This window comes from Lutra lutra, chromosome 6, assembly GCF_902655055.1.
Source record: "Lutra lutra chromosome 6, mLutLut1.2, whole genome shotgun sequence".
Lineage (NCBI taxonomy): Eukaryota > Metazoa > Chordata > Mammalia > Carnivora > Mustelidae > Lutra > Lutra lutra.
Window position 1 is genome coordinate 133250350 of NC_062283.1, and position 26387 is coordinate 133276736.

At 45.0% G+C, this 26387-nt stretch overlaps 1 protein-coding gene across 1 annotated transcript; it reads right to left on the bottom strand.

The window, feature by feature from the left end:
- Positions 1-21253: 21253 nt before the first annotated feature.
- LOC125103184 (protein SET-like) lies at positions 21254-22642 on the bottom strand. The gene has a single exon (XM_047735041.1). The coding sequence runs from the start codon at positions 22640-22642 to the stop codon at positions 21776-21778; it is 867 nt and encodes a 288-aa protein (XP_047590997.1). The 3' UTR covers positions 21254-21775.
- Positions 22643-26387: the final 3745 nt, after the last annotated feature.

The window sequence follows — 26387 nt, forward strand, 5'->3', positions numbered from 1 at the left end:
GGTGAGGAGACGACATCACAGCCCAGGAGGTGAGAGAACACCGCCTAGGAGGGGAGGAGCAGGGGGAGACACACTACAGCCAAGGAGGTGAGGAGACATGCTATACCCCAGAAGGGTGAGGGAATAATACCACAGCTGAGGAGGTGAGGGAACAATACCACAAAATCTGTTTGAGGTGACACTCCCTCTGATTTCATAAGCTCTCAAGCAGTTTAAATTTCTATGGTATTTTTACTTAGAAGCTTAAAACCAAAAGTACACTTAAACCAAAAATGAATTTAGATGCATTTATTTATTTTTAAATCCATGTTATCAGAAATAATAAATCCAAAGGCATTCCCTATTCTCCTCAAGCACTGAAGTGTGAACCACCATCCAGAAGTTAGGAGCTGTAACTAACTGAGTAAAGATGGCCGTTAAGGACAAGAGCTTTTAATGATTATTTCTATCGCATTTGGTGGTTAAATCAGGTGCCCTCCTTTATGGTCTTATTCTACTTGGCATTTTTCATGTCAATAAGGTTGAAGAACTACTAAAAATAGTACCTAGTGCTGAGTCTGTCAGGTCTCTAAGCGTTCCAGTTCTCGAAGTCAACTTCTCTTCTCACTCCAAACTAAACCTGAAAAGCCAACCCCTCCAAAGCTTTCATGTAAGCCTTGCCCACAAATAACTCCAGCAAAGCCAGGACTCACATATGGAAATGGGCTGAAGGGGCCCATATGACCTCCTCAAATGAGAATGTCACAAAACCAGTTTGCTTGACGGCTCTCATGCTCTCTTAAATGAATGAACAAGTATGAGCTGGATGGCTTCTTCTAATAACGTGGTTTGCCTGTGGAATCCTTTTGGACTCAGAATGCATGAGCCAAATGCTATGTTTTTTTCCCATTGTGAAAGTTTTACGGACAAAAGAAAATTGAAAAAAAAAAAAAGAGATTTTTTTGAATCCACTGGACTCTTTACCTTGCGATAGGAGGAAGTGTCCCAGTATTGGGGTTAATTGGGATGTACCTAGTGTTTATATATAGTATTATTCTGTGTTTTCCTCCTATGAGAGTCCATAATCTTTTACTACCTGTTACTACCTTTCTCGCATGAAATTGGCCGATTTCATTAATTTTATTTTACAGAAAGTTGTGGGGTAGGTGGAGAAGGTGGGCGAATCACTCCCAGGATCATATGGTTGCAGGGACATGGGCAGAACGCATGCTGCTCGGCGTTCAGAATGCACGCTGCTGGGGCACCTGGGTGGCTCAGTGGTTAAGCCTCTGCCTTCAGCTCAGGTCATGATCTCAGGGTCCTGGGATCGAGTCCCGCATCGGGCTCTCTGCTCTGCAGGGAGCCTGCTTCCTCCTCTCTCTCTCTCTGCTTGCCTGTCTGCCCACTTGTGATCTCTCTCTGTCAGAATGCACGCTGCTCAGTGCACACAGACCAGCAATGATCTTCAACGGGAGCCCACCTCAAACCAGCATGGCCAAACCCTCTTACGGTTTGTTATCCCAGGCAAACTCGTGCGGAATTGTACACTGATCAACACTGTGTCCTTCTCTATAACATGATAGAAACATGGGGAAAGGGGGGGCTCCTGTCTATCTTGTGGGTATGTGATTTTTATTTTTATTTTTTAATTTTTATTTTTTTTATTTTTATTATTTTTTTAAAGATTTTATTTGTTTATTTGACAGAGAGAGATCACAAGCAGACAGAGAGGCAGGCAGAGAGAGAGAGGGAAGCAGGCCTCTTGCTGAGCAGAGAGCCCGATGCGGGACTCGATCCCAGGACCCTGAGATCATGACCTGAGCTGAAGGCAGCGGCTTAACCCACTGAGCCACCCAGGCGCCCCTATTTTTTAATTTTTAATTAATTAATTTGTGACTCAGCCTGAACACCTGCACTCAGGGGCAGCAAAACTGCAGGAGAGTTCCTGAGAGTGAGGACTCCCTTGTCATGAGGATATTAGTTCTTCCAGCCAGTGAAGTTATTGTGAAAGGTGCTGGGAGAGGTTTTTCTCTGGATTCTGCAGCAAACTGAACTCCAGGGAGAATGACCTAGGTATTGAGGAGATTCTGATCAAATATGACTTTAGCCCTATGTTTCTTCCCATCTGAAATACATAAATGAGAATCATCTCAGTTTTGGGTGGCTCAGTCAGCTAAGCATCTGACTTGATTTGGGCTCAGGTCATGATCTCAAGGTTGTAGGATGCATCAGACTCTGCACTCAGCAGGGAGCATGCTTCTCTCCTTCTCCCTCTCCCTCTGCCTGCCCCCGTCTCCCGCTCACATGTTCTTTGTCTCTCTCTTTCTCAAATAAATAAATAAATCTTTAAAAAAAAAAAAAAAAAGAGGAACCTTCCCCAAGAAGCAAACTGGCTTTCAAAGGATGATCAGCTAATAACACATTCTATAAATACCTGCCACTTGATTAATATGCCAAAGCCAAGTTCATTTGTTCTGGTTTTCCATCAAAGCTTGAACTCGGTGTTCTTCACTCTGGTGCAGTTTTTCAGTTCCAAACAATGACAGAGATCATTTTCTCGCGACTCCCGATGGGAATATCATCATCTTGCTTCCTGTATGAGCTGCTGTAACAGATAGACCGAACATTTTTTTCATGGTTAACATAATAGGAGTTTACTTCTCCTTCATTTCCTGCCTGGCAGGCTTTTCTCCATTTGACAATCCTGGGACCCAGGCTGCTTCTGTCCTGCCTGATATCTTGCCCAAGATCAGTGCTAACTCTGTCCCAGGTGAGAGGGAGTAAAACTGTTGATGGACATCCAGCCAGCTCTGCCTCATTTCCTTGAGTAATGACAGTAATTCATGGCACTACTTTCTGTGGCCCGTTCCACAGTGGTACCATTTTACAACAGGCCCAACGTGTACATTCTGCCTCTTCTACCAAACCTTCAAGTGTCCACCAAAGTCATGGACAAGGGCTCCTGTGGCCTACCTAGTGTGTGTGAATTCAGGCCTCTTGGGGCCTGTCCAGAAGGCTGGAAGGAGCCCTGTCTGCGGGAGAGTTGGAGGAGCTCGAAGAGAGACAGTGTGTAGCTGAGCTGGGCATGGAAACAGGAATCCTTTCCCCTGCAGACGGTGACCTGGATGAGGAAGGAAGCACTACAAGAAAAGGAAATAGTCTGAAATTTCTAGATCTACAGATTCGGCACAAGGTGGGTGGGGCTGGCGGTACAGGGAGATGATTAAGGGTAGCCCAATGGGTACTTTTGGGACTTGTTACTATTAAGACTCAAACCTCCTACGCAGCTTACAGTTTACACACAACTTTTCTCTTCCACTGTCTTCATCACATACTTAATAATTACAGAAACCTCTTTTCCAGGGAGATAAAAGTGGCAGATAATTTTATTGATCGTTGCAAGAACCTCCTGGTAGACATATCAAGTCTTTAATTTTTTTTTAATTTTTAAAAAGATTTTTTTTTTAAATTTGAGAGTGAGAGAGCACGCGTGTGTGCGAACGCGTGCACTAGAGAGAAAGACAGAAGGAGAGAAAACACGCACATGAGTAGGGGGAGAGACAGAAGGGAAGGGAAGAAGCTGCTTGTACACTTGATCCCACAACCCTGAGATCATGACCTGAGCTGAAATCAGGAGTCTGACGCTCAACTGATTGAGCCATCCATGTGCTCCTCAAATCTTTAATTTTCGAAAGCATTAAATGACAGCTTATAACCTAAGACTCGTTGAAACATTTTGCTTCCAAAATCCTTCCTTTGTTTTGTCCACCAATGCTAGATTATGACACCATGATCCTCCCTCCGTCCTTAACGTGCCCCCACACTGAAACACCTGTCTTAAGTCAGACTTCGAAATCTCACTAAATGTATCTTCTTAGCCCTTCTCGCTCTGAGAAGCTGTGAGACTCTGAGGACAAGTACTCTCTTTCACTGCCATAGGCAATAAGCTCAGCTTTGCCTTATCAACGAGTTGTTTGGGTGATATTTTGCACACCCAGCATTCCATGGTGTTTTCTGGTCCAGAGGATTTGTGCCAACTTTCAAAGGGAAGGGAAACTGTGATAACATGAAAATAGTACTTAAATGAAAAAATAGTCCCCTTGGCAGATCCACACCGCTGAGTGGGCCCAGTTGTCTTATACTTGGGCTTACAGTGTAAGAGAGGGAGCCCCCTCTTGACTGTGATTCAGGGAGATACAACAGAGCAGCTAGAGTTGTTGTGGGACAGCCCGAGGCAACAGTCCTTGTAGGGAGATCCTGAGGGTGGAGACTGGCAGAAGGAAGGAGAAAAATAAATGTTGCCCAAGACCATACTTGAGACACCTGAGGGGCCCTTGAATAAGCAGTGATCATGATTTCATGGATAAGGCTCTTAGCCCAGATCCTAGCTACTTCTCTCTACACTGTGCTCCCCAAGCCAAGGGATGTGTGGTTATGCACGCCGATGGGTATTTGGGAGCCCTGTGGTCATAAAAGTGGTCTGTGATCTCTTTCCAGATACCTGAGCAGCCATTAGAAAGAAAAATGATGGGAAGAGCAGAAGAATGCCTGTGAGCTGCCCCCCCAAAATGAAACACACACACACACACACACACACACACATATACACATACAGAGTAAAGGCTTATGGGCTCTGGGCTCTGGAGGAAGGAAAGGAGAAAGGGAAGTGAAGAATATGTGATATCTATAGTAGGAAAGAGTCAGGATCACAGGGGAACATTCTACCAGGGAAGAAGAAGCTGTCTTCTTCCTGAAGAACAGAGATCTCCTCAGCCCTGAGGACAATAGGACGGTGGACCAGCATCTAATCCAGGGCTGGGTTAGGGATGGAGTAAAGAAGAATTTATAATCTCTTCAGGTAAATATTGGCATTAAATGCCTTTGATAAATCCTTCACTTTCCCAGAGAAAATTACAAGGTCATCAGTTATTCACACCATAAATTCAATCAATGAAATCAGCTGACTTTCCTCCTGATCGTTACCCAAGAAGGTAGAAAATCTGAGTTTGTGTGTGAGTAGGGGAGCCGGAGGGGTAGAGGGGTCTCGGGAGAAGGAGAGGGAAAAGTCACGCAGAGCTAGGCACATTTCAGAAGAAATCAGATATGACAGGATGTTGTGATGGGGCCCTGAAGCCAGAGGAAGTTGTGTGACATTCAACGTGTGTGAGTGTGTGTGTGGGATGTTCACAGGGGAGAAGGCCAAGTGATCTCACTGACACATTTATTTCCTAGGCCAGAAATTCTGCACCCTTAGACCAGTATTGGCTAGAGTTTTTCATCTGTGTGATGGAAATATTTTGTTAGCACCAGTCTACGTGACTGTAAAGGTAGTTATGAAAAGATCTTAAGAGTAAAACTGAAAGCTCAAAGATCCGAGCTTTATGTGTAAAGACAGGAGCCCCGTTTTCTGCAAGTGGAACAGATCATCTGCTGGAGGAGGTCAAGCCTCTTCACTCTCAGACCAAGTGCCGAGAAACCAGCACTGAGGACCCGGAAATGGGGTCTGTGTCCTTAGAGAACCCTGTGGTGTTCAGCTGAGCGTTCGACTCTAGGTTTTGAGACCTAGTAAGAATTGTTGACTTTCCCTTCTCCTAGTTTTCTGGCTATAAAACAGAAAAAATAAATAAAAACCAGGACCAGAGAGTTTTTTCACTTGGAGAAGGCCCCAGGAAGACCCAAATAATTCATTAAGTGGAACAGATGGGGTCCAAGAAGAAGACTGGTAAGACAACATCCATCTGAAGAGCCTGGTCCTTGTTGGGAATTGACCCAAAAACCGTCTGAAGAGTCCCACACCCTCTGAATGTGACCCATCATCTCCTGCACCACCAGCCTCATCATAGTCAATATTTACTTACTTAACAAGTATATACATAGAATGTAGAACGCTGCATTAAAAATAACATTTGTTGAACTTACCTTTAATATAGAGAAGTATGAAGAGGTAAACAAACAAAAGGATAAGTTATAATCTTGTTTTTGACAAAATAGATCAATAAACAAACCTATCCACGGTCATGAAATACAAATATAGAGAGACGCATAATCCATGATTTATTTATTCATTGATTGATGGACACATTCTATTTGTTTTCCTCCTCCTCTTTTTTTTTTTTTTTTTGTATTACAGATTTGGGGCTATGACTATTCTTGTATGAACATGTTGGTGAATGTTCACTCAAATACCTATAAGCTAAATGTCTAGCACTAGATCAGCTGAATTAAAGGCATCTGCTTAAAGATCATGGTAATTCATAGCTACCTTTCACTGAGCCACTGCTATGGGTTGAGAAGAGTTCTATATATAGGTTTGGTTTCACTGATGTTATTGTTGTTGTTGTTGTTGTTGAGAGAGAGAAGCACACTTACAGGAGCAGGGGCAGGGAGTATGAGGATGGGCAGGAGAAGAGGGAGAGGGAGAGAGAATCTTAAGCAGGCTCCACGCCCAGCATGGAGCCTGACCTGGGGCTTGATCTCACAACATTGAGATCATGACCTGAGCCAAAATCAAGAGTCAGACGCTTAACCAGCTGGGCCCACAGGTGCCCCAAGAATTATGTATATTATTTTTAACCCATACAACGACCTTGCAAGACCATTAAGGTTATCCGTGATTCCAGGGGAGAAGCAACCTCCCGCCCAGATAACAGAGCTGTGAGCGGCACACTTGGAACTGAACTCCAAGTCCTTCTGCCTGGGAGCTGACATGGTTGTCCAAAGGACACAAATCACATTTAAGAGGAGATCAGGCAACTGGAAGGGCCTTAGCCATCTCCTAGCCCGAGTCTTTTAATTTCGCAGACAGCAGTGAGACCTCCAATGCTTTGCCAAGGACCGTGGGGCTAGGTTGGGACCGAGGTCCTTCCTCCCTGGAAGGATGGTGATCTTTTAAGCACATTTGTGGGTTTGCCTGTCTGGGGCCACAGAGGGGCTTCTTCCAAAGACCATCTTGTATAAAACATACAAACTCAGAGCTGATCACCTTGAATCAAGGGAGGAGGCCCAGAACCTGGCTGTCCCTCATTCTCCACACATTCTCTCTCTCTTCTTGCACTTTGGGGGAACAATTAAGAAACTCCTGGTGTGGAAGACACATGTGTGGGGTTAATCATCCTTAGGGTACCGGGCGACCCCCAAAGCTCCGACTTCTTCCTCCAAATGGCTGCGTAGGCCTCAGGAGCTACCCTTCCTGCTTTGGGTTCCTAGCCCTCATTCTCCTGCCTAGGGAAGGCCTTGGTGATGGGCCCGTGGGTGCTTCTTGCCTTCTTGATCACAGGACATGCAAGGACCAAAGATGTCCCTAGGACCCTGACGTTTATTCATCCTAGAAGAAAAGGGGGGAAAGTTGGAGGAAGAAGAAATAATCAAAACATTTTTAAAATGTGAAACTTCCTTCTGCTGCCTGGGGGAACATCGGTGGAGAGGGACGGCTGCTAAGCTGACAAGTGAGATAAGAATTCTTGGGCCGGATGCACCACGAGAAGATGGGTAAAAACACCGGGAGCCATGCATCTATAAAGGAAGCCCAACAGGAAATTTGATGTGAATCATCAGCGAGCAGACTGTACGAGAGGGGGCATGCAGCTCCGTGAGAGAGAAAATGCGTGTCGCGTTGTCTCAGGGCGGTGAATGGGAGAAATCACATTAGCCAAATCTGAGATAGAGATGCAGAGCGTCTGGGTTTATGTCAAGCTGATATGAATGGATTCTGCTGTTGGAGGCAGGACTATTTAGGAAATTGGACATGAACTTCAGCTCTAGGCACTGCGAAAAGAGGCCATATTGATTTTACCAGTGATGCCATCAGTTGTTTCTGAGGTACCATAAAAACCTTCAGCAGACCAGGCTGCCTCAGCTCATCTTGTGTCCATTTGCCCACCTATTTCTGGGTCACCTGCCACCATGGGGGCTGGGAGGCAGTTGGCATCATCACACGTGCTGGTAGGCACAGAAAAATGGGGAGTTCCACACGGACAAGCAGGGTTCCATTCAGTAAGACCTCGACCTGAAGTAGAGGCTGCCTGCATTATCGGGTCCTTTGGTGGGAGGTCCCAAGGGTTGTCTCTCTAGGAGAGGGTCTTCTAGTCGCTGGTCTTCTACTCTAATTGGTCTGTCCCAAAGGAGTAGGAAGTGAGAGGGAAAAGTGGGAGCAGGCCACTGAGAACTGTGATGCTGACGGAAAGCTGACCAGCCCCAAGCACTGAGAGAACCGGGGGCTCCCTTTCCCCAAAGGGGAATTTTGGAGGTAACACCACCTCCTGCTCACACCAGCTCCCACCCTGAGCCTCAGAACTAACAACCATGGCAGGTCCATCAGTATGATGCCAATAAGAGGATATCGAGGTGGTTTTGAAGATGTTCAAGTCCTATCCCATGAGGTCGCTAATAGAACACTGCAGGTTGGAATGGAAGTCAGTAGAAAGTGTGGTAGACAGAGCGTGGACTTGGTACTCTGGAGCAGTGGCTCCAAGGACCCCTCTTGCCCCTGGGCTCTTGGATCTAACTTTGCCTCTTTCCTTTCTGTTATATACAGAGGATAGACTGGGTGATCTCTGAGGCTACTCCCACCAGCACCAGTAGTAGGATGTTAGCTCCCCAGTCTCTCCTTTCCACCACCCGAACTCTATCCTTCCCCTCTCCAAGCCACCTCATGTAGTAATGAATCTAGCACGTACTAAGCGTCTGCTATGCCACTACTCAAAGCGCTTTATAGATACAAACTCACTTCATCCTCCTACAATCCTGTGTGGGTAAATACTATTGTTTTTGTCTTACCGATGAAGGAACTGAGAGAAATTAACTAGCTCTGGGTCACGCAGCTAGGAAGTGCCCAAGCCAGGACGGAAGCATCATACTGCCTCAAAAGTGTAGGGTCATTCAAAAGTGGGTGAAAGACTTGAATAGACATTTATCTGAAGAAAATACAAATGGCCAATAAACACAAAAAAGATGTCCAATAATAACTAATCATTAGGGAAATGCAAATCAAAACCATAATGACATACCACTTTACCCATAGATGGCTATTATTTAAAAAAAAACAAAAAATCCGGAAAATTACAAGTGTTGGTGAGGATGTGGAAAAATTGGTATCTTTGCTTCTCTTGCGGAAATGTAAAATGGTGCAGCTGCTGTGGGAAATAATTTGTTCTTCAAGAACTTAAATATAGAATTACCATATTGATCCAGTAACTCCACTCCTAGATATATACCCAAGAGAACTGAAAGTAAGAATCAAAAAAGATATTTGTACACCAATGTTCATAGCAGCTTTATTCACAATAGCCCGAAAGTAGAGACAACCCAAAAGTCCGTCTACAGGATGAATGAGTAAGCAAAATGTCAGATAGCCATACAATGGAATATTATTCAGCCTTAGAAAGGAATGGAGTTCTGACTCATACGATGACATGGATGAACCTTGAGGACATTATGCTACATAAAACAAACCAGTCACAAAAGGACACCTACTGCATGATTTCATTTACATGGGGGTACATAAAATAGGCAAATTCATAGCAACAGAAAATAAAACAAAGGTTACCAGGGGCTGGGAGGAGAGGGGAATGGGCCATTGCTTAATAGGTGCAGAGTTTCTTTTTGAGATGAGGAAGAGGTTCTGGAGATGGAGAGTGGGGACAGTTGCCCGAGAATGTGGATCTACTCAATGGCACCAAATAGCATACTTAAAAAGGACTACAGTGGTAGCTATGATGTTATGTATATTTTACCACCACAGTGAAAGTGTGCAGATTCGCCCCGCAGCATACCCGTCATGTTCCCCTGCTCCCGCACCGTGGGTGGTTGGTTCTTCTCATCTTCCCCTCCAACTCAGCAACCGCACCTGACTACAGGTGGGCGGTCCCCTCACCAGAGCCAGGCTCCTGTCTGCTTCCCTACCCCAGATGCTCCCAGCCCCAGTTCACCACCCCCCACCCCCAAGAGGAGAGGCTAAGCCCTGGTCTTCACCAAGAAGCCCTTGCTTGTCTACACTAGTGCTCTGGGCTCTTTTAGGAATTTCCCTAAGACTTGGAGTCTGTGCCGTGATCTTAACGCTGCCTTATACATTGCATTGTCTTGTACCAGCGTCTGCATGTGTAATGACTCTGCGTCACCATCTAGAATCTACTTTGGATCCAGAGTAAAGGACACAGGCGGAAATGCAGCAAATGATAAGTAGGGGCTTCCTGACTTGCCTCCAGACGGAAGTACTGCTGACTTTTATGGCAACTCTGGCCTCTGTCTCGCCTTTGCGTTGGCCTGGGTGGGAAGAATCGCAATTTCCAAAGTTAGGACTAAAGAAGGAACAGGTGAATGTCGTTAGGAGACGCAGGAAAGGAATAGTAGGAGTCGGCCAGGCTGAGCTCCGGTTCATTAATAATGGTCTTCTATGCGGACCCTGCTCTTTTCAGTCGTCGCTTTAGAAATCTCCGCATTGGGCCAGGCTGTCATGGCTTACAGTGTTATCAGCTCTGTTGTCTGTAGTTTTACTTCTGAGCTGTTTTATATTCTGGGCACAGAACCAGCCCGGAGGGATACGAACCCAGCGGTGTCCATGGTAGTGGCTCGCTGCAGGTATGGCCTGTATTGAAACCCTGGCTTTTATGCAAGTCGTTCTTATCATCCCTTCTTCAAATTGCTTGTGGGGTCACCGGGTGTTGAGGAGGGGAAGGCAGAGGAACAGGAGGAAGTGTTTACAAGGTCACCAATCGGGCAGCACTTGTGAAAAATTCTAATTAATTGGAAGCACCTTTGGCGATAGCTCTCTCCTCCCCCTTTTATATTTCTGTCAGTGTAATGAAGGGCAAACGTCCCTGCAGTCGGATGCGTCCTGACATACCTGGCCCGGGCGTGAGCGAGCAGATTTTCCTGCAGCCCAGAGCCCGCAGGTTGCTCCCTCTGCGGTGAAGACTCGAGGCGGGCGGGCGGGCGGACCCCACCGGAGGCGAGGTTGGATGGTGATGAACAGCGACCTCTAGCGCGGGGCTTGGGATTTGCATGCGGTTAAGCGGCCAAAATGAAAATCGCCGCAGAGATGGGAATTCTTAGGAAATTCCCCACAAAGACGTTTCCTCATTGTTTTCCTGGTGGAGACGCTTGGGACGGACCGGCTGAAGATTTCGTTCGTTTCCGCCGCGCATTACCAGCAATGCCTGCGATGCTACTCAAAGGTTCCTGGGTTTGATTTTGTTTTTTGTTGTTTTGTTTTTCCGTCCAGCAGATTTCCTCCACAGAGATCACCAGGATTTGTTTTTTAAAGGCTTCTCAGTTGCCCTTAGGGCTTCACCCAGAGAGTTCACCCAGGACAGGGTGTGCACTGGAGAGAGGGCTGAGGCCAAGGGGAGCGGGAAGGGGCCCTCAGGAGGCGCCCCAGGCCATGTCCTCCAGGAGCTGTGGGGAAGGTCAGGGGCTCCTGCTCACCCTCCCTCAACGACTGCAGGTTTGAGAGGCCCTGGGCTCTCCATTCCTACTTAAGACGGCAGGCTGTCGGAAAGCCTTCTTAACCCCCACCCTGGGGCTTCCAAAGGCAGTAAGCAGCCGAGAAGGTTCTTACCCTCTGTTCTTCCCTTGTATTCTGCCCCTCCCACTCTTCTGAAGCCAGGTTCTGAGTCTCAAGGGCCAAGTTTAGGTCAGGCTAGCTCACAGGCTTATGGTGTTGTTCCCCCTGAAAAACGGGGCCAGAGGGAGACCTCCCAGCTCTGTTAGCAGCCAGGAAGAGATTGTTGGGAGAAAGGCTAAAATCACAGTTCCTGGCCCATGACATTGTTGTTTCGTCAGGGGAATAGGGACTTGGGGGTTGGGGAGGGAATACATTTTCCTGTAACTTCAACCTATCAAAGGTTGATAGATTCAAGAACATATTTGCTGAATAATGGGGTTTATCCTGCTGCTGCCTAGTAACAAAGCTTCAGAGTCTAAATGCTGCATGTATGTATCTGTGTATGTATTTTGTGGTGGTTTTTAAGCTGCAAGCACATCACTGTGCTTGGGCTGTCCCAGTTTCATGAATGCTCCCTCCTCTCTGCATTTTTAGATCAAGGATCTAAGCAGTCGCTTAAAGCAGGAGCCATCCTCCGAGTTGACAAACTGAAGCCAGAGATTTACACTGCCCTTGGCCACATGTTCCCCTAGTGTCACATTTATGTGCCAGGAGCGGGGAGTGACTGGTGAGGATGGGCACAGAGTCACAGGGATGAGATGAAGGGGCCGTGGCCATTATGTGACCAGCTAGAGCCAGGGAAGCCTGTGGCCGGTCGGTACTAGATCAGCCAGCAAGTTTGCCCAGATGGCATGGCCAAGCCTGTGGTCCAGCTTGGGAACAGATTTGGGATAAGGGGAGGGACAAGTTCAGGCCAAGGGGAGGACCACTGTGAAGAGACTAAGATAGGCAGAGCTCCCTGGTTCCTGATACAAGGGTTCAACAGCCTGGGATCAATCTTCAGGGATGTTAGAATCCCAGCCCAAGAAGGAAGAAAAGTAAAATAAAAATGATAGTTGGAAAAGCAAAAATGAACTTTGGGGTCTTCATCAAGAGAAAAAGCTTCTGCACAGCAAAGGAAGCAGTCAACAAAACAAAGAGGCAACCCACGGAATGGGAAAAGATATTTGCAAATGACACTACAGACAAAGGGCTGATATCCCAAGATCGATAAAGAACTCCTCAAACTCAACACACGCAAAACAGATAATAATGTCAAAAAATGGGCAGAAGACATGAACAGACACTTCTCCAAAGAAGACATACAAATGGCTAACAGACCCATGAAAAAATGTTTATTATCATTCACCATCAGGGAGACTCAAATCAAAACCACATTGAGATACCACCTTACACCAGTTAGAATGGCCAAAATCAACAAGACAGTAAACAACAAGTGTTGGAGAGGATGTGGAGAAAGGGCAACCCTCTTACACGGTTGGTAAGAATGTGAGTTGGTGCAGCTACTTTGGAAAACAGTGTGGAGATTCCTTAAGAAATTAAAAACAGAGCTACCCTATGACTCTGCAATTGCACTACTGGGTATTTACCCCAAAGATACAGATGTAGTGAAAAGAAGGGCCATCTGTACCCCAATGTTTATAGCAGCAATGGCCACGGTTGCCAAACTGTGGAAAGAGCCAAGATGCCCTTCAACAGATGAATGGATAAAGAAGATGTGGTCCATATGCACAATGGAATATTATGCCTCCATCAGAAAGGATGAATACCCAGCTTTTGCATCAACAAGGATAGGACTGGAAGAGATTATTCTGAGTGGAATAAGTCAAGCAGAGAAAGTCAATTATCATATGGTTTCACTTATTTGTGGAACATAAGGAATAGCACGGAGGATATTAGGAGAAAGAAGGGGAAAATGAAGGGGTAGGAATTGGAGTGGGGGACGAACCATGAGAGACTATGGACTCTGGGAAACAAACAGAGGGTTTTAGAATGGAAGGGCATGGGGGGGGGGGATGTGTGAGCCCGATGATGGGTATTAAGGAGGGCAAGGATTGCATGGAGCACTGGGTGTTAAACGCAAACAATGAATCTTGGAACACTGCATCAAAAACTAATGATGTACTGTATGGTGACTAAGATAACACAATAAAAAAACAAGATTAAAAAAATGATGGTTAGATAAAAGCAATACCGATAGAAGAAGGTGATTATGGCTGAAGTGGTGAGGCTCAGTGGGGAACAGCAGGTAGATTCAGAGGGAAGAGATCTGAGGAGGAAGACAGTTTCCCTGGGAAAGGATCAGTATCTGTTTTCAGGCTGTGACAATGCAAACAGAAAGACAAGTAGGAATGTTGAGTATCTAGAGAGCAAAGGACAGCAGGATTTGCTAACAAACTGGGTTAGAAACTGGTTAGGAAGGATTTGGAAAGACTCAAAGGGAAATGAAGATCTCTCAGAAGTTCTCTGTCAGGGAGTTGGCAAAATGGTGGCATTGAGCAATTGGGTGCTCCGGAAGGGCCAGCTTTTTCCAGAGGTAGAGGGTGAACCAGGTGAGGAATATGTCCTGGAAACAGAGTCCCTGCTGGAGGAAGCCCAAGCTCACTCTTGATTCTCGCTGTCCTGCTTCTACGGTACCTCTGCCTCTGCTTGGCACCATTTCCCTCATTTCCATTCATCCGGCACTCACAGCACACACACACCCCCACTGCCCCCACCCCGCAGGACGTGCCAGTGTCTGCCTCTTTCTCATTTCATGCTCTTACTTCTTACCAGCCAGAGCAAGCTGAGACACCCAGAAGGAAGCTACCATGCCCCCTGCTGTCTCGTTGTTTCCAGACACTTGCCCAGATATTTACAAGGCTTGTTCCTTGGCTTCATTCAGCTTTCTGTTCAAATGTCACCTCCACGGTGAGACGTTTCCTAGACCCTTCCTATCTAACATAACACCCCTGCCTTTCTCTATCTCCTTACCCCACTTTATCTTTTCTTTATGGCACTTCATTGCCACCTGCTATATATTTATCTGTGCTTTTTCTTCTCCACTGGACTGTAACTCTTCAGGGGCTCTATTATATTTAACACTGAATCTCTAGCACATCCAGCAGTCCAGGCACATAGAAGATGTTCAATAAACATTCATTCAGTGAGTGACTTATAGATACTCTATATGTAATATTGTTGGCATCTCTTTCTTTCTGGACATGCTGTCCTCTTCATGATGTTAGTTATTGTTCCTTATTCTTTGACTGCAACTTCTTTGTTTTCTATTCTCCTATTTTTCAAGGCTTTGTTTCTTCACCTATTTATTTCTCTTCTACGTTATTCACTGGGAACTGCATGTACTCTCAGGGCTTTCTCTCTCATGTCCATGCTCCTAACTTGGCATCATCTGAGTTCCAGACCCATATTTCCAGCTTCCTGGTGGCCATTTTCATTTAGAAATCTTATTGTCACTTAAAGCCCCCAAATCCCTTTCCACTGTCAGAATTACTGTCCCCTCCCAATGTCACTACTTTCCTTCCATGCAGCTAAACCTGAAACTTTTCCATTTCTTTTTATTCCTATCTTTAAACATTTTTTCCAATCCACACCAAGTCCCATAGTGTCTTCTTTCAGAATTTATTAAGGAAATACTTATTTATTGCCTAGTATATGCAAAACACTGTGTAAATACTTTGGGGTTGGTGCTATAAAGATTAATTTTCTAGCCTCAGAGAGTTTGTAGCCAAAGCTTAGAGGTAAAACATGTTCAGGAAGAGTAATTTAAGGAGGAAAATAATGAGTTACAGATTCAAGTTATGAGGATGCAGAAAAGGGGAAAATTACTTCCACTTGAGTTTAGGAAGGCTTGGAGAAAGAGGGACATTTGAGATGGGCTGTGAAAATTAGGTCATGTTTGGACATGACAACGCTGGGGTTGGCCTTTCAGCCAGAGGGAACAGCATGAACAGAACCCCAGAAGCAAGACAGCTGTGAGTGAGGAGGGAAGATGATCACTGAGCTGGGCTAGAGCCTAGAGTGGGGGGAGGGGAAGAGTGGGAAGGAAGGTGAAGACCGGCAGGGAGCTGATTTCTGTTTGAAGGCCTTGGCAAAAGATTTAAAAATAATGCACAAGTAAATAATACACTGGAGCTGTGTTTCAGGAAAGTTAATCTAGGCACAGCCTCAAAAATGGGTTGGAGATGAAAATTGCAAGAGGGGGCATAATCATCTAGGCTGGAGGTTACAGCAGCTCCAATGTGGCTGGTAGAAGTAGGAGCAGAGTTGGAAATTCAGGCACAGGAGGATGGTGGAGATGCTGGTGAGGTAGAATGAATAGAACTTTGCATCCAGTGGAGAACAACCAACAGGGAACAGTAGCAAAAACAATGCTGAGATGTTGAGTCCAAGTATCTGATCCTTAAGTCGGAAACAGGGAAGACTAGAGGATCAAGTGTGAGGAGGCAAGCGGTGAGTTTAATTGCTGTCACAGTGAGTGGGAGATGCTGAGGGACATCCAAGTGGAGCTTTCTAATAGGTAATTAAACCCGTGAGCCAGAAACACACGACAATGGACAGATCTAGAAATGGCAGTATGGAGATCAAGGTGAGAGCTTAGGTCCAGAGATTGATCACAATTGTCAAGGTCTTGTTAAAAAGAGAGGACAAGATGGCCACCTACATTGATGAGCTAGGAGGGGGAAGGATCCAGAGTAGGAGTGTAGAGAGAGGAAGGAGGAGAGAAAGTGTCAAAGAAGATGAGGTGGCAGTTTCAGGAAGGAGTCACAGACATAAAATGCTACTAAGTGGGAAGGGTGAAGGTTGAGAAGGAGCTGTTGGATTGATATGACAACATGTCCTTCCGTCATCCTCCTCTCACCCATGCTCCCCTGGTGGAGACCCTCGCCTGCCACACTTGGGAGCCTCCCTTCTAAGGTCTCATCCACCAACTAGACAGTCTCTCTCTAAACTATTTCCATGATATCATTTCTCTATTCTATATGGAGGCAGAGAGGTGTGGTGGGAAGAAGGATAGACAAAGTGTCAAGAAACCTGGTTCTCTGGTGCTGCCACTAACTAGCCATGGGTGCTTGGGCATGGTCCTTGAATTTGTCAACCTATAACTTCTCTTTCTGTTGAAACTCTGGGATCTCTTTCTATAATATCAAGGCCTAAACAAGACCTTAATGAGGTCTCCCCCAATTCTGTCCCAGTCGTCCTCTCCAACCTTGCTTTCCAGGTTCTCTAAATGCATCCCGCTCTGCTTAGGCTGGTCTCCTCCTAGTTCTGTAAGCAGACTGTACAGATGCCTGCCTCTGGGCCTTCTACTTGGCTTTTCTTGCCTGAGTTCCTTCTGCTCTCTCCATGCCTGTACCAGTCCTCCAGTCCTCCCTGGACCAGCTCAATGCTTACTTCTTCCATGAAATGTTCCCTGATTCCCCGAGTTCCAACCGATGCTTCTTTCCGCTGAACTCCTGGGCATCTACACAGAACATCTAAATCCCATTACTATTATTTAAAAATTTATCATTGTTTTAGGCACTGTTAGTCCTGGTTCTCCCATGAGCTATAAGCTCTTAGGAGAAATGGACCACGCCTTTTGGGTCCTTTGTATTTCTTACAGTATATTTCTCAGCATGTCACTGAACACATAGTGTGTTCTTTATGTACATGTGTCAGTCAGGGTTCTTACAAGAAGTGTAACACACACACACACACACACACACAGAGACTTATTTTAAGGATTGGTGAATGTGACTGTGAGGTTATGGAAAGTTCTAAATCTATAGGGCAGGCCTCAGCCTAGAAACTCAGACAGAAGTTCATGTTACAATCTTGAGGCAATATTTCTTCTTTAAGCAACCTGTTTTAACTTCGACTGATTAGCTTTAAGGCCTTCAACTGATTGGATGAGGCCCACCCACAATATTGAAAGTCATCTCCTTTACTTTAAGTCATCTATTGCAGTTGTTAAACACATCTATTAATGTCTTCAGAGAAATGCCTAGATTAGTGTTTGATTAAATAACTGGGTACTATAGTCCCCCCAACCTGACATAAAACTAACCATCACAGAACACTTGCTGATGGAATCATATTGAGGAGTAATTCGTTGTACAGGATTCAGCAAGGTTGAATCTTCAGAATAAGAATGGAGAAGGATCACTGGGACACGTTATTGGGAAGCAGTGAGTCTCCAGGGTATTCAGAGAATGGAAGCCCTGTGGTGTTCCTGGGTGAGTTGGTTGGCAAGAAGTTGGTGAATTAGCAGGAAGCTGCAGATTCTGGGTATGTGAGGGTTAAAAGAATGAGAGAGGGACACTGCTCTTAGAAGGTACTGGAAATATGTCTATGCAGAAAAAAAGAGTGGTGTGGGGTTGGGGTGAGATATGAAGAGAGGGAAGGAGGAGGGCAAGAAAGGAAGAGAAATTAGGGAAGGAGGGAGAGAGAGAGAGAGAGAAAGAAAAGAGTGATCAAATGAGAGAGAGACCCAGAAATTTAAAATCCCAAGTCTTTGTTTGTTGTATATGGTTAAATGAAACTGAGGTAAATTTAAGTAGCTTCAAAATTAGGAAGAAAGTTGGCTTTCTTCTCAGGTAATAGACAAAAACTAATGGAAGATTGGAAATATGAGAATGAAGCCAATGGGAACCTACGGAAGGCAAAGCAGATGCCTCTAGTGAGGAGAGTTCTTGACAGATTTTCAGGCGACATAAAGCCAATTTTTATCTGTAAAGGTTTATTTCAAATGAATTTCTGTAGATAAAATCTTGAGGGAGTTAAAAAAAAAAAAAGCAACCCAAACCCAAACAAGTAAAAAAGCCAAACAAAACTGCTTACAACAGAAATCCAGATATTTGTTGTAAAACAATTAGTAATAGCATTGCTGAAGCATTCCCGAAATAGATGAGCTTCACCATTAGCCTTCTGTGAATTCAAGGAAAGAGGCATCATTATACAAATTATATGCCTGGAGAAGGGGCTTCTGCACCGGGATGAACTTCTAAAAAGAACATTTAAACCAAAGGCAATTTTGCCTATCTGTAATTTGCTGTATTCCCCTTGCTATCATCGAAGATATTTATGCTTGGGCAAATTTCTCACTCTCAATCTGATTTCTCCCTTTTCTTAATCCAGCCATGAAGTCATAAAATCCCCTGTTTGGGACAATATGATTTGCTGTCATGGAAACAATTACGATATCATAAATTCATCTTGCCCCATGAGATGAAAGAGGAAATACAATAATATATGATTTTGCAGTTCGGTAGTGCCATTCATCCAGCAGTCACCAATTAGTAAATATCGTTGATGTGCAGGTGGGGGAAGCTGGAGCCCCGAGCTCTCGTGCCTTGTCTCAGGCACTGGAATTTGAGACCGTGGCAAGAATGTCCAGATATTTGTAATTCCCATCCAGACGTAGCAGCTAAGGAGCCATAAGCTTGGTCTTCATGACTCTTTCTGGATGAGGATGGAGTGTCGGCTCCCCTCCCAGCCTCTGTACTCACCAGCTGTTCCTAATTATGAGAATATTTGATGGAACCTAGTTTGATAAACAAACAAAAAGCCCTTGGTAATTGTCACAGTGGTGAAAATATTTACAGACACAGGAATGGAGAAGAAGTTTTGGAAAAGTGCACCAGAACTTCAGCACCCGCATCCAGCTCCACCTTGGCCTGATTGAAGGTGAACGGAACTTGTTGCTCATTGTTTTGGTTCCTAACCGTTGTTGAATTTACCTGGAAGCTAATGGCATGTCAACTCCTGGGCCCTTCACTTGTACAGACCTCTGCCAAGGCTTTTGGAGGTGCCCTAGCAATCCCCTGGACAGACTTTTGAAAACATCTACACTCTAACTTCCTCTTGGGTTGGGTGGTATTGGAATAGCCTTTTGGGATTCTGGTAAGGGGAAGTGAGTTAGATTGTGAAGGAGGAAGTGAGTTGGATTAAGTGGTGTGTAGTCACTTCTGCTTAGATTTAAATTATTGCTAGTCATTTCTGAGTAGCAGTGGCTTCCAGGAAATGCTCTTATTGCCTAAGTGCCCTGACCGCCATGCCTGGTGGGAGGTAGTCCTGTGTCTCAAGAACCTGTTACTGGAAACAGCCATCATCGGCCTTCATTCTTCATGGAGAGATGTGCAAGATGCAATAATTTATCCTTTATTTTGGAATGGAGGGCTGGCATTGCTCAGATCACTGGAGACCTAATTTTTTTTTTTTACTGATGCAGTGTGTTTCTCAACCTGCATACTGTTTACTTCCTAGCCTCCTGAGTGCACATGGCTTAGTTAGGCTTATAATGTCCTAGCCACTTCCTGCTCACCCAATCCAATTAGCATAATGTCATTAGCATAATGGACCAGTGTGATATTCTGTGGGATGTTTAACCAGTCCAGGTTTTTATTTTGGACTGTGTTATGATAGAAGGAAAGAGAGTTAATATTGCCCTCAAACCAGACTGTAAATATACTGTGTTATGACTTCTGATTCTCTCTTTTGATAGGGATGGAAAATAATACATTTGCCAGATCAGTGGCTTCATTCCACATACCCAAGGCTATGTTCATCTGCTTTAGCAAAAATGCCACATCTGGTAGAGCAGCTGCATTTGGGCTTGATGGAATGGTAGCCATCTAAACTGCCATCCCTCAGGATCTGTCTGCCTTTTGCAGGGGTCAGACTGGTGACTTAAATGGAGGTAAGATGGGGTTCACCAACCCTATGCCCTTTAAGTGTTTTTTTCTGCCATTCCTTCAGAAAGCTATCTTGCTTTTTTTTTTTTTAAAGATTTTATTTATTTATTTGACAGACAGAGATCACAAGTAGGCAGAGAGGCGGGCAGAGAGAGAGAGGAAGGGAAGCAGGCTCCCTGCTGAGCAGAGAGCCCGATGCGGGGCTCGATCCCAGGACCCTGGGATCATGAACTGAGCCGAAGGCAGCGGCTTTAACCCACTGAGCCACCCAGGCGCCCCTATCTTGCTTTTTTTGATTTACTGTTTTGAACTGGGTTTTAGAGGAGTGTAGTTCCCACTTGACTTTCAGCCAGACCGATGCGGGTTTGTGTGCATCCAATTTTTCATTTGGGGGCTATGGAAATGACAATTGATGGGTCCTTGGATTCAGTGAGCCCAGTGTAAACTGGACCCGAGCCAGGCTACCTTCATTTATTCCTGGGACCCACGTGTCCTCATTCTCAAAGAAGGCCCGGATTGATGCTTGAGTCTCCAGTTATCAATGTCAAGTCAGCTCTTGTAGTCAGTAGACCTCAAAATGTTTGGTGTCTCCCCTTCCTTGGTGTACCCATGGCAAATGGCCACATAATCTCTTTGGGGAAGGACAGGAGGAATTGTTACTGGATACAATTGCCGTGATGTTTTGGGGTCCTTCCTCCCAGGATCCAGCCTCTCCTTAATAGGTTCCACGTTCACAAAACTTGTTCATTATCTGGAAACTGGGCAAGGGATTGTAGCTTTTTTTTTTTTTTTGTACACATTTAGTTTTATTGTAACAAAGCAACTTGTACACTTTTAACGTTTAAAACTGAGCATCATCTTTCCTTTCCAGTGAAACAAAAAGAAAATTTAAAAAATAAACAGGAACAAAATTACAATAGAGAATGTCAATTCCAAATAAGATCCTACAAGTTCTGCTGATTCTCCCATCGAGTGGCAGGGCTCAAGTCATCATTAGGAGAGAGTTTTATTTTAAAAGTGTCATCTTAAACTGCAAGGATGTCCGTTAAACATCACAATTAAACATGCCAAAGGAGAAGCCATGTGTCAAAATGCCCACTTAACCCACCCAAACATCTCAAACACACCCTTTGCTGACCTTCTATAACCCCATTTTTTAAAGTTTTTTTTTCTTTTTTTTAAACAAGAGAAAGTAGACAGGTACATGTTGGTAAATGCTAACTGTCCATATTCACATAGAGACACAGTGTAATCTCTGAGCCCAATATACAGAGAAAGGAGGAAAAAAGCTAGAATTCTATGCACTACTACACAGGGGCCTAGCACCCTCCAGCTTCCAGCAGAGCTAAGGGAGCAGAAGGTTTTTCTTTTTTCCCACAGAGCATGGTGGTGTTGATTCCATAAAGTTTTTGTTTTTGTTGAGACAGGAAGGGACAAAAATGAATTTGGAACAAAAAGGGGTAGAGATTCTTTTCCCACTGTATTCTGCTCAAGGTATTTCCCCCCAAAATAAGCTGAGAACCATGGTATAAAGGGAGAGAAAAAGGAGACTTCAAAAAACAGGGTGAATGAGCACGAGAGGAGAAAAAAAAAAGAAAAAGGAAAAAAAAAAAAGACGGCAACTTGCTCCCAGGGACTGAAGAAAATTAAAAAAGGAAGGTTGGAATCCATCAGTGTTCCATTAGTCATCTTCTCCTTCATCCTCCTCTCCTTCCTCCCCCTCATCATCATCTTCATCTTCTTCACCTTCATCCTCATCTCCTTCTTCATCAATATCTTCCAATCCTTCTTCTTCATCATCATCATCATCCTCTTCTCCTTCCCCTTCTTCATCATCCATATCGGGAACCAAGTAGTACTGTAATGGATTTGGCCAAATATCATCTTTGATGACCTCTCCTAACTCATATGCACCTGCATCAGAATGGTCAGTAAACCAGGTGAAGAAGCTCTCTGGTTCCTCATGCTGTCTCTTCCTGCTGGCTTTATTCTGTGTTTGACTTGAACGTTTCGTCAAATCCTTTCCAGATTTCCATTTGATTTCAGTGGACTTTGAAGATGGATCACCACTCTCATTCAGATGAAATTCTTTGGAGAGAACTTTATTTTCGAAGTAAGGGTTTTCATCAAAATAAAAATCTATTCTGTAACCTGATTTAATATCTTCAAATTCTGTCACTTCAACTCTTGTCAAATAATGCAGCGCCTCTTCATCCTCCTCCCCAAGCAGTGCAGACACTTGTGGATGGTTGACAAATGTTGTTATCCAAAAATTGGGGATTTTGGCGATCAATTCCGACCTCTTCTGAAAAAATGGTTGGCGGAGTTTGTTATATTTCTGTTCTACTTTCAAAATCTCCTCACTGGCTTGTTCATTAAGTCTGTCTATTTCATTTTGTACTTCATCAATATGTTCAATTGCTTCTTGCTGTTCTTTTTCTCCCTTATGCAAGTGCTGAGATGTTGACGTCTGCCCTGGCTTGGGGGCAGGAGGCAGTCTCGGTTTCTTCGTTTGAGGCGGGAGCGAAGACTGGCGTTTAGGTGCCATGCTGCAAGGAAACTCCAGGAAACCGGGAGAGAGGCACGTCTGGAAGCTCTGATTGCTCGGGATTGTAGCTTTTGATTGGGATGACAACCCTCAGCATCCTGACCATTCATCCTTGATTACTTTTAATTTCAGATTGTGTAGCATCCTTGCCGGGTGCCCGTTAATTTTGTCCTAGGGATGTAAATCCTTAATAGAGAACAATGGGTGCTTCTGAAGTCTGAGGATTCAGAACAATCTGGAAATGAAAGATGGTTGACGACATTAGTCCAAATATCCCCCTCCCATGTATCACTTGGACTAGATGGACTCCAAGGTCCATTTTGATCTTGAAATATCTTTCAAGAGTGACCTTTCTACCCATACCTTCCCTTCCAGTAAGGGGCAGCTATGCACAGGCCGTGAGGGAAGACCATGAAGATTTGTGACAGACCATGAAGCTCTGCCACTTCCTAGCTGTGGACCTTGAACAGCTTAATTACTACCTGAGCCTCAGTTTCTTTATCTGTGAGATGGTAACAACAGAATACCTCCCCCCAAAGGATGACATAAGTTAATATGTGTAAAGCATTTATAATAATGCATGGCACGTGTTAGGTACTTTTCTCTAAGTATTTGTCATCCTGGTCCCTTCATTCAACAAGCTCACACTCATTTTCAGAGATGGGCATTGACTTCATCTGCCTCTGTGCCCCTACGGTGTGCTGCATTTACCTTCATCACCACACTTAGCACATTCTTTGTGGGGATTTTGCCTGTGTGCATTTCCTGCCTTATTCTGAGCTCTTCAAGGGCACAGGTGTGCTTTGTTACCTGCCTCCTCCCGACATAGCACAGTGGTTCCCTAGCTGTCCTTGAGAATGAAGAAATGAGCTTGCGGGCCAGGTTCCTGGCCTACCCTTGGCTGGCCCCGGAAGTGGTTTTAGCACCTGACCTTTTCTTCACCAGCTGTGGCTGGGTTCTCCATCTGATGTGCACACCTTGATCCCTTGGTGACCCTCCGCTGCCCAGTTCCTCCAGCAAACCAGTCGTCCTCTGGCTGCTCCTGCGTCATGATCATTGCTGCTCTTGTCCATTTCTCCTCCATGCCCGTGGGGTGCCTCTTGCTTGTTTGAGCTTTTGTGCACTACTCATTCTTACCACTTTTCTGGCTTTCAGATTATTAGTTAGCTTTAAAAATCTACACCTCAGATCTGCACATCTCTGCTTTGACCTCCATGGTTCTGAAGTTTCTGGTTTGCTCTCCATGTGGTACAAGCAAATCCCTTGCTTCTGTTCTGACTTCTTGTCCTGAGACTTTCACCTAGCTTCTGGCCTCTTGTAACTGAAACACCCTTGACAGGTTCCCATCCCTGAGGCTGGGTATTTGATTGGTACTGCCTGATCACGCCTCCTGGAGCAGGATGACACAGTCACAACCATTCTGAGCCCAGAACAGACAGGGCTAATCAATCACAGAACTCTTCCCTTCAGTGTCCCGATGAGGTTGCAGAGTTTATACAAACTGATCCTCCCTGCAGCCACTACCCATCAGAGTTGGCCCAGGAGTGTCATCCTGCTTGCCAACACTGAATTCAATGATGGTCCTCGTCCATGTAAATTCACTTTACCCTTTCCCCTCTGCTTCTCTGCACTTGACTTTTCTCCTGCCCATTGGACAGATGAAACTTGCCTACCATTCTTCCTTAGCTCCTGGCCCCAGCTGCACAGCGGTGGGGCCTGTCAGACTTTAGCTACCAGGTCTTTATAGAATCTGCCACAGTTATGCCTATTTTGGGTCAGTTATGACTCTTGACCTACAATCCCTTTACCACCACCATTACTGTACTGTACCTAGAAGCAGCTTCTCTGCCTGAGGTTTGAAGGAAGCCCAGAGAAGTCACAGATCTTTTCTGAAATGTACCAGTTTCTTTTCTGTGCCTGTTTATAGGGTTATCTTTGGGGCAGAGCTAGGTCAGATTGACTCAGAGTGTTTTCCTGGGAATCACTCTTGTAGATAGGGGCTTATAAGAGGTAATCAAATTAAATGAGGTCATAGGATGGATACTGACTGATCCAATATGACCGAGATCCTTATAGAAAGAGGAGATGAGCATACAGACAGACACAGAAGAAAGCTGATGTGAAGATAGTGAAAAGGTGGCCATCCACATGGCAAAGAGGGAAGCATCAGAAGAAACCAAACAGGCCAACCTTTTGACCTTGTAATTCTAGCGTCCAGAACTGTGAGAAGATACATTTCTGTTGTTTAAGCCCCCTGGGTCCATGGTACTTTGTTATGGCGGCCCTAGTAACGAAGACAGGTGGGGATGTTCTCCTGTGGGCCACACTTCCCACCACTCCCCTGCTTGGCCCACTTTAACCATTCCTATCACTTCTCTGACCTCTGAAGGTATGTTATTTTTGATCCAGCCCTCACGGAAACAGAGAGAATATTTTTTTCCTGGTTGAGGGGAAGGGACCTCCCTCTGCTTCCTTCACAATCTTATAGAGTGGCTGTTTGAGAGGTTCTGAATCTTGGCCAAGTATCTATACATTTCATCCCAAATAACCCTTTTAGATACTTAGGATTCATTTATATTCAGAGCAGCCTTGGGTAGCATGGTCAAGTTTATGCTTCTTGGACTGGCAGTTCTGGGACTGCTCTGACCAGGTGTGGGATTTAGGAGCCTGAGCTGCTGTGGGGAGTGATGGGGCTGGCTCTCAGGAGGCAGAACATGGAATCAAGAGAGAGCCAAAGGAAAGTTCTGAGGCCATGTCTGAAATGAGGGCCATGCAGAGGCTGCACATGGAGTTCATCTGAAGAGGAAGGAAGAGTCTTGGGAAATGAGACAGCACATGGTTGGAGATACAGGTTAGAATGGATATGCTCAGGGCTGGGGAGGAGGGCGGGAGAGCTGGTCTGAGCTAGAAAAAAGCCATCAGGTCATTTGTCGAGTACCTATGGCTTTGTCCCTGGGATGGATGGGAGCTGTTAAAGGTTCAGGAGAGAGCCATATCACCCTGCATTCAGGAAGGAGGAGCAAAGATTCTCCTCTTTGCTTCTCAGTATAACTTACATAGGTGGTAGGTCTAAATTTGGGAGTCACAAACCAAATAAAAGTGTACAAAGGGGGCACCTGGGTGGCTCAGTGGATTAAAGCCTCTGCCTTCGGCTCAGGTCATGATCCCAGAGTCCTGGGATCAAGCCCCACATCAGGCTCTCTGCTCAGCGGGGACCCTGCTTCCTCCTCTCTCTCTCTCTCTCTGCCTGTCTCTTTGCCTACTTGTGATCTCTGTCTGTCAAATAAATTAAAAAAAAATCTAAAAAAAAAGATTAAAAAAATTGTACAAATTTCCTAGAGGATAGATATCCCCACTTACCCCAGCACACAGAGAACTCACCAATTCATACATGCAGGATTAACGGGGAACTGGTGTTGGTGGTAACAGCATATGGCCTCTCCCTCCACCACCCCATCATACTGTTTTTGTCCTAGAATACAATATTCTTATTTTGATATCTTCTATGTGAGAGGACAGGGGATTCTTTCCTCCTTCTGAGGTTTCTGTGAGGAGAGTTTTGTTTGTGCTCGTGGAGGAAAAGCAGAGTTTTTGAGTAATGGGTTGAATAAAGGCCAGCCTTTGCCCAGGTGGAACAGACCATGCCAATAATTGTCCTCATCGCCTGTTTTCTAGATTTATCAGTGCTCATGGAACAATGCTGGCACCATGCCTTTATTATTTCAACTATCCACTGTGTGTGGAG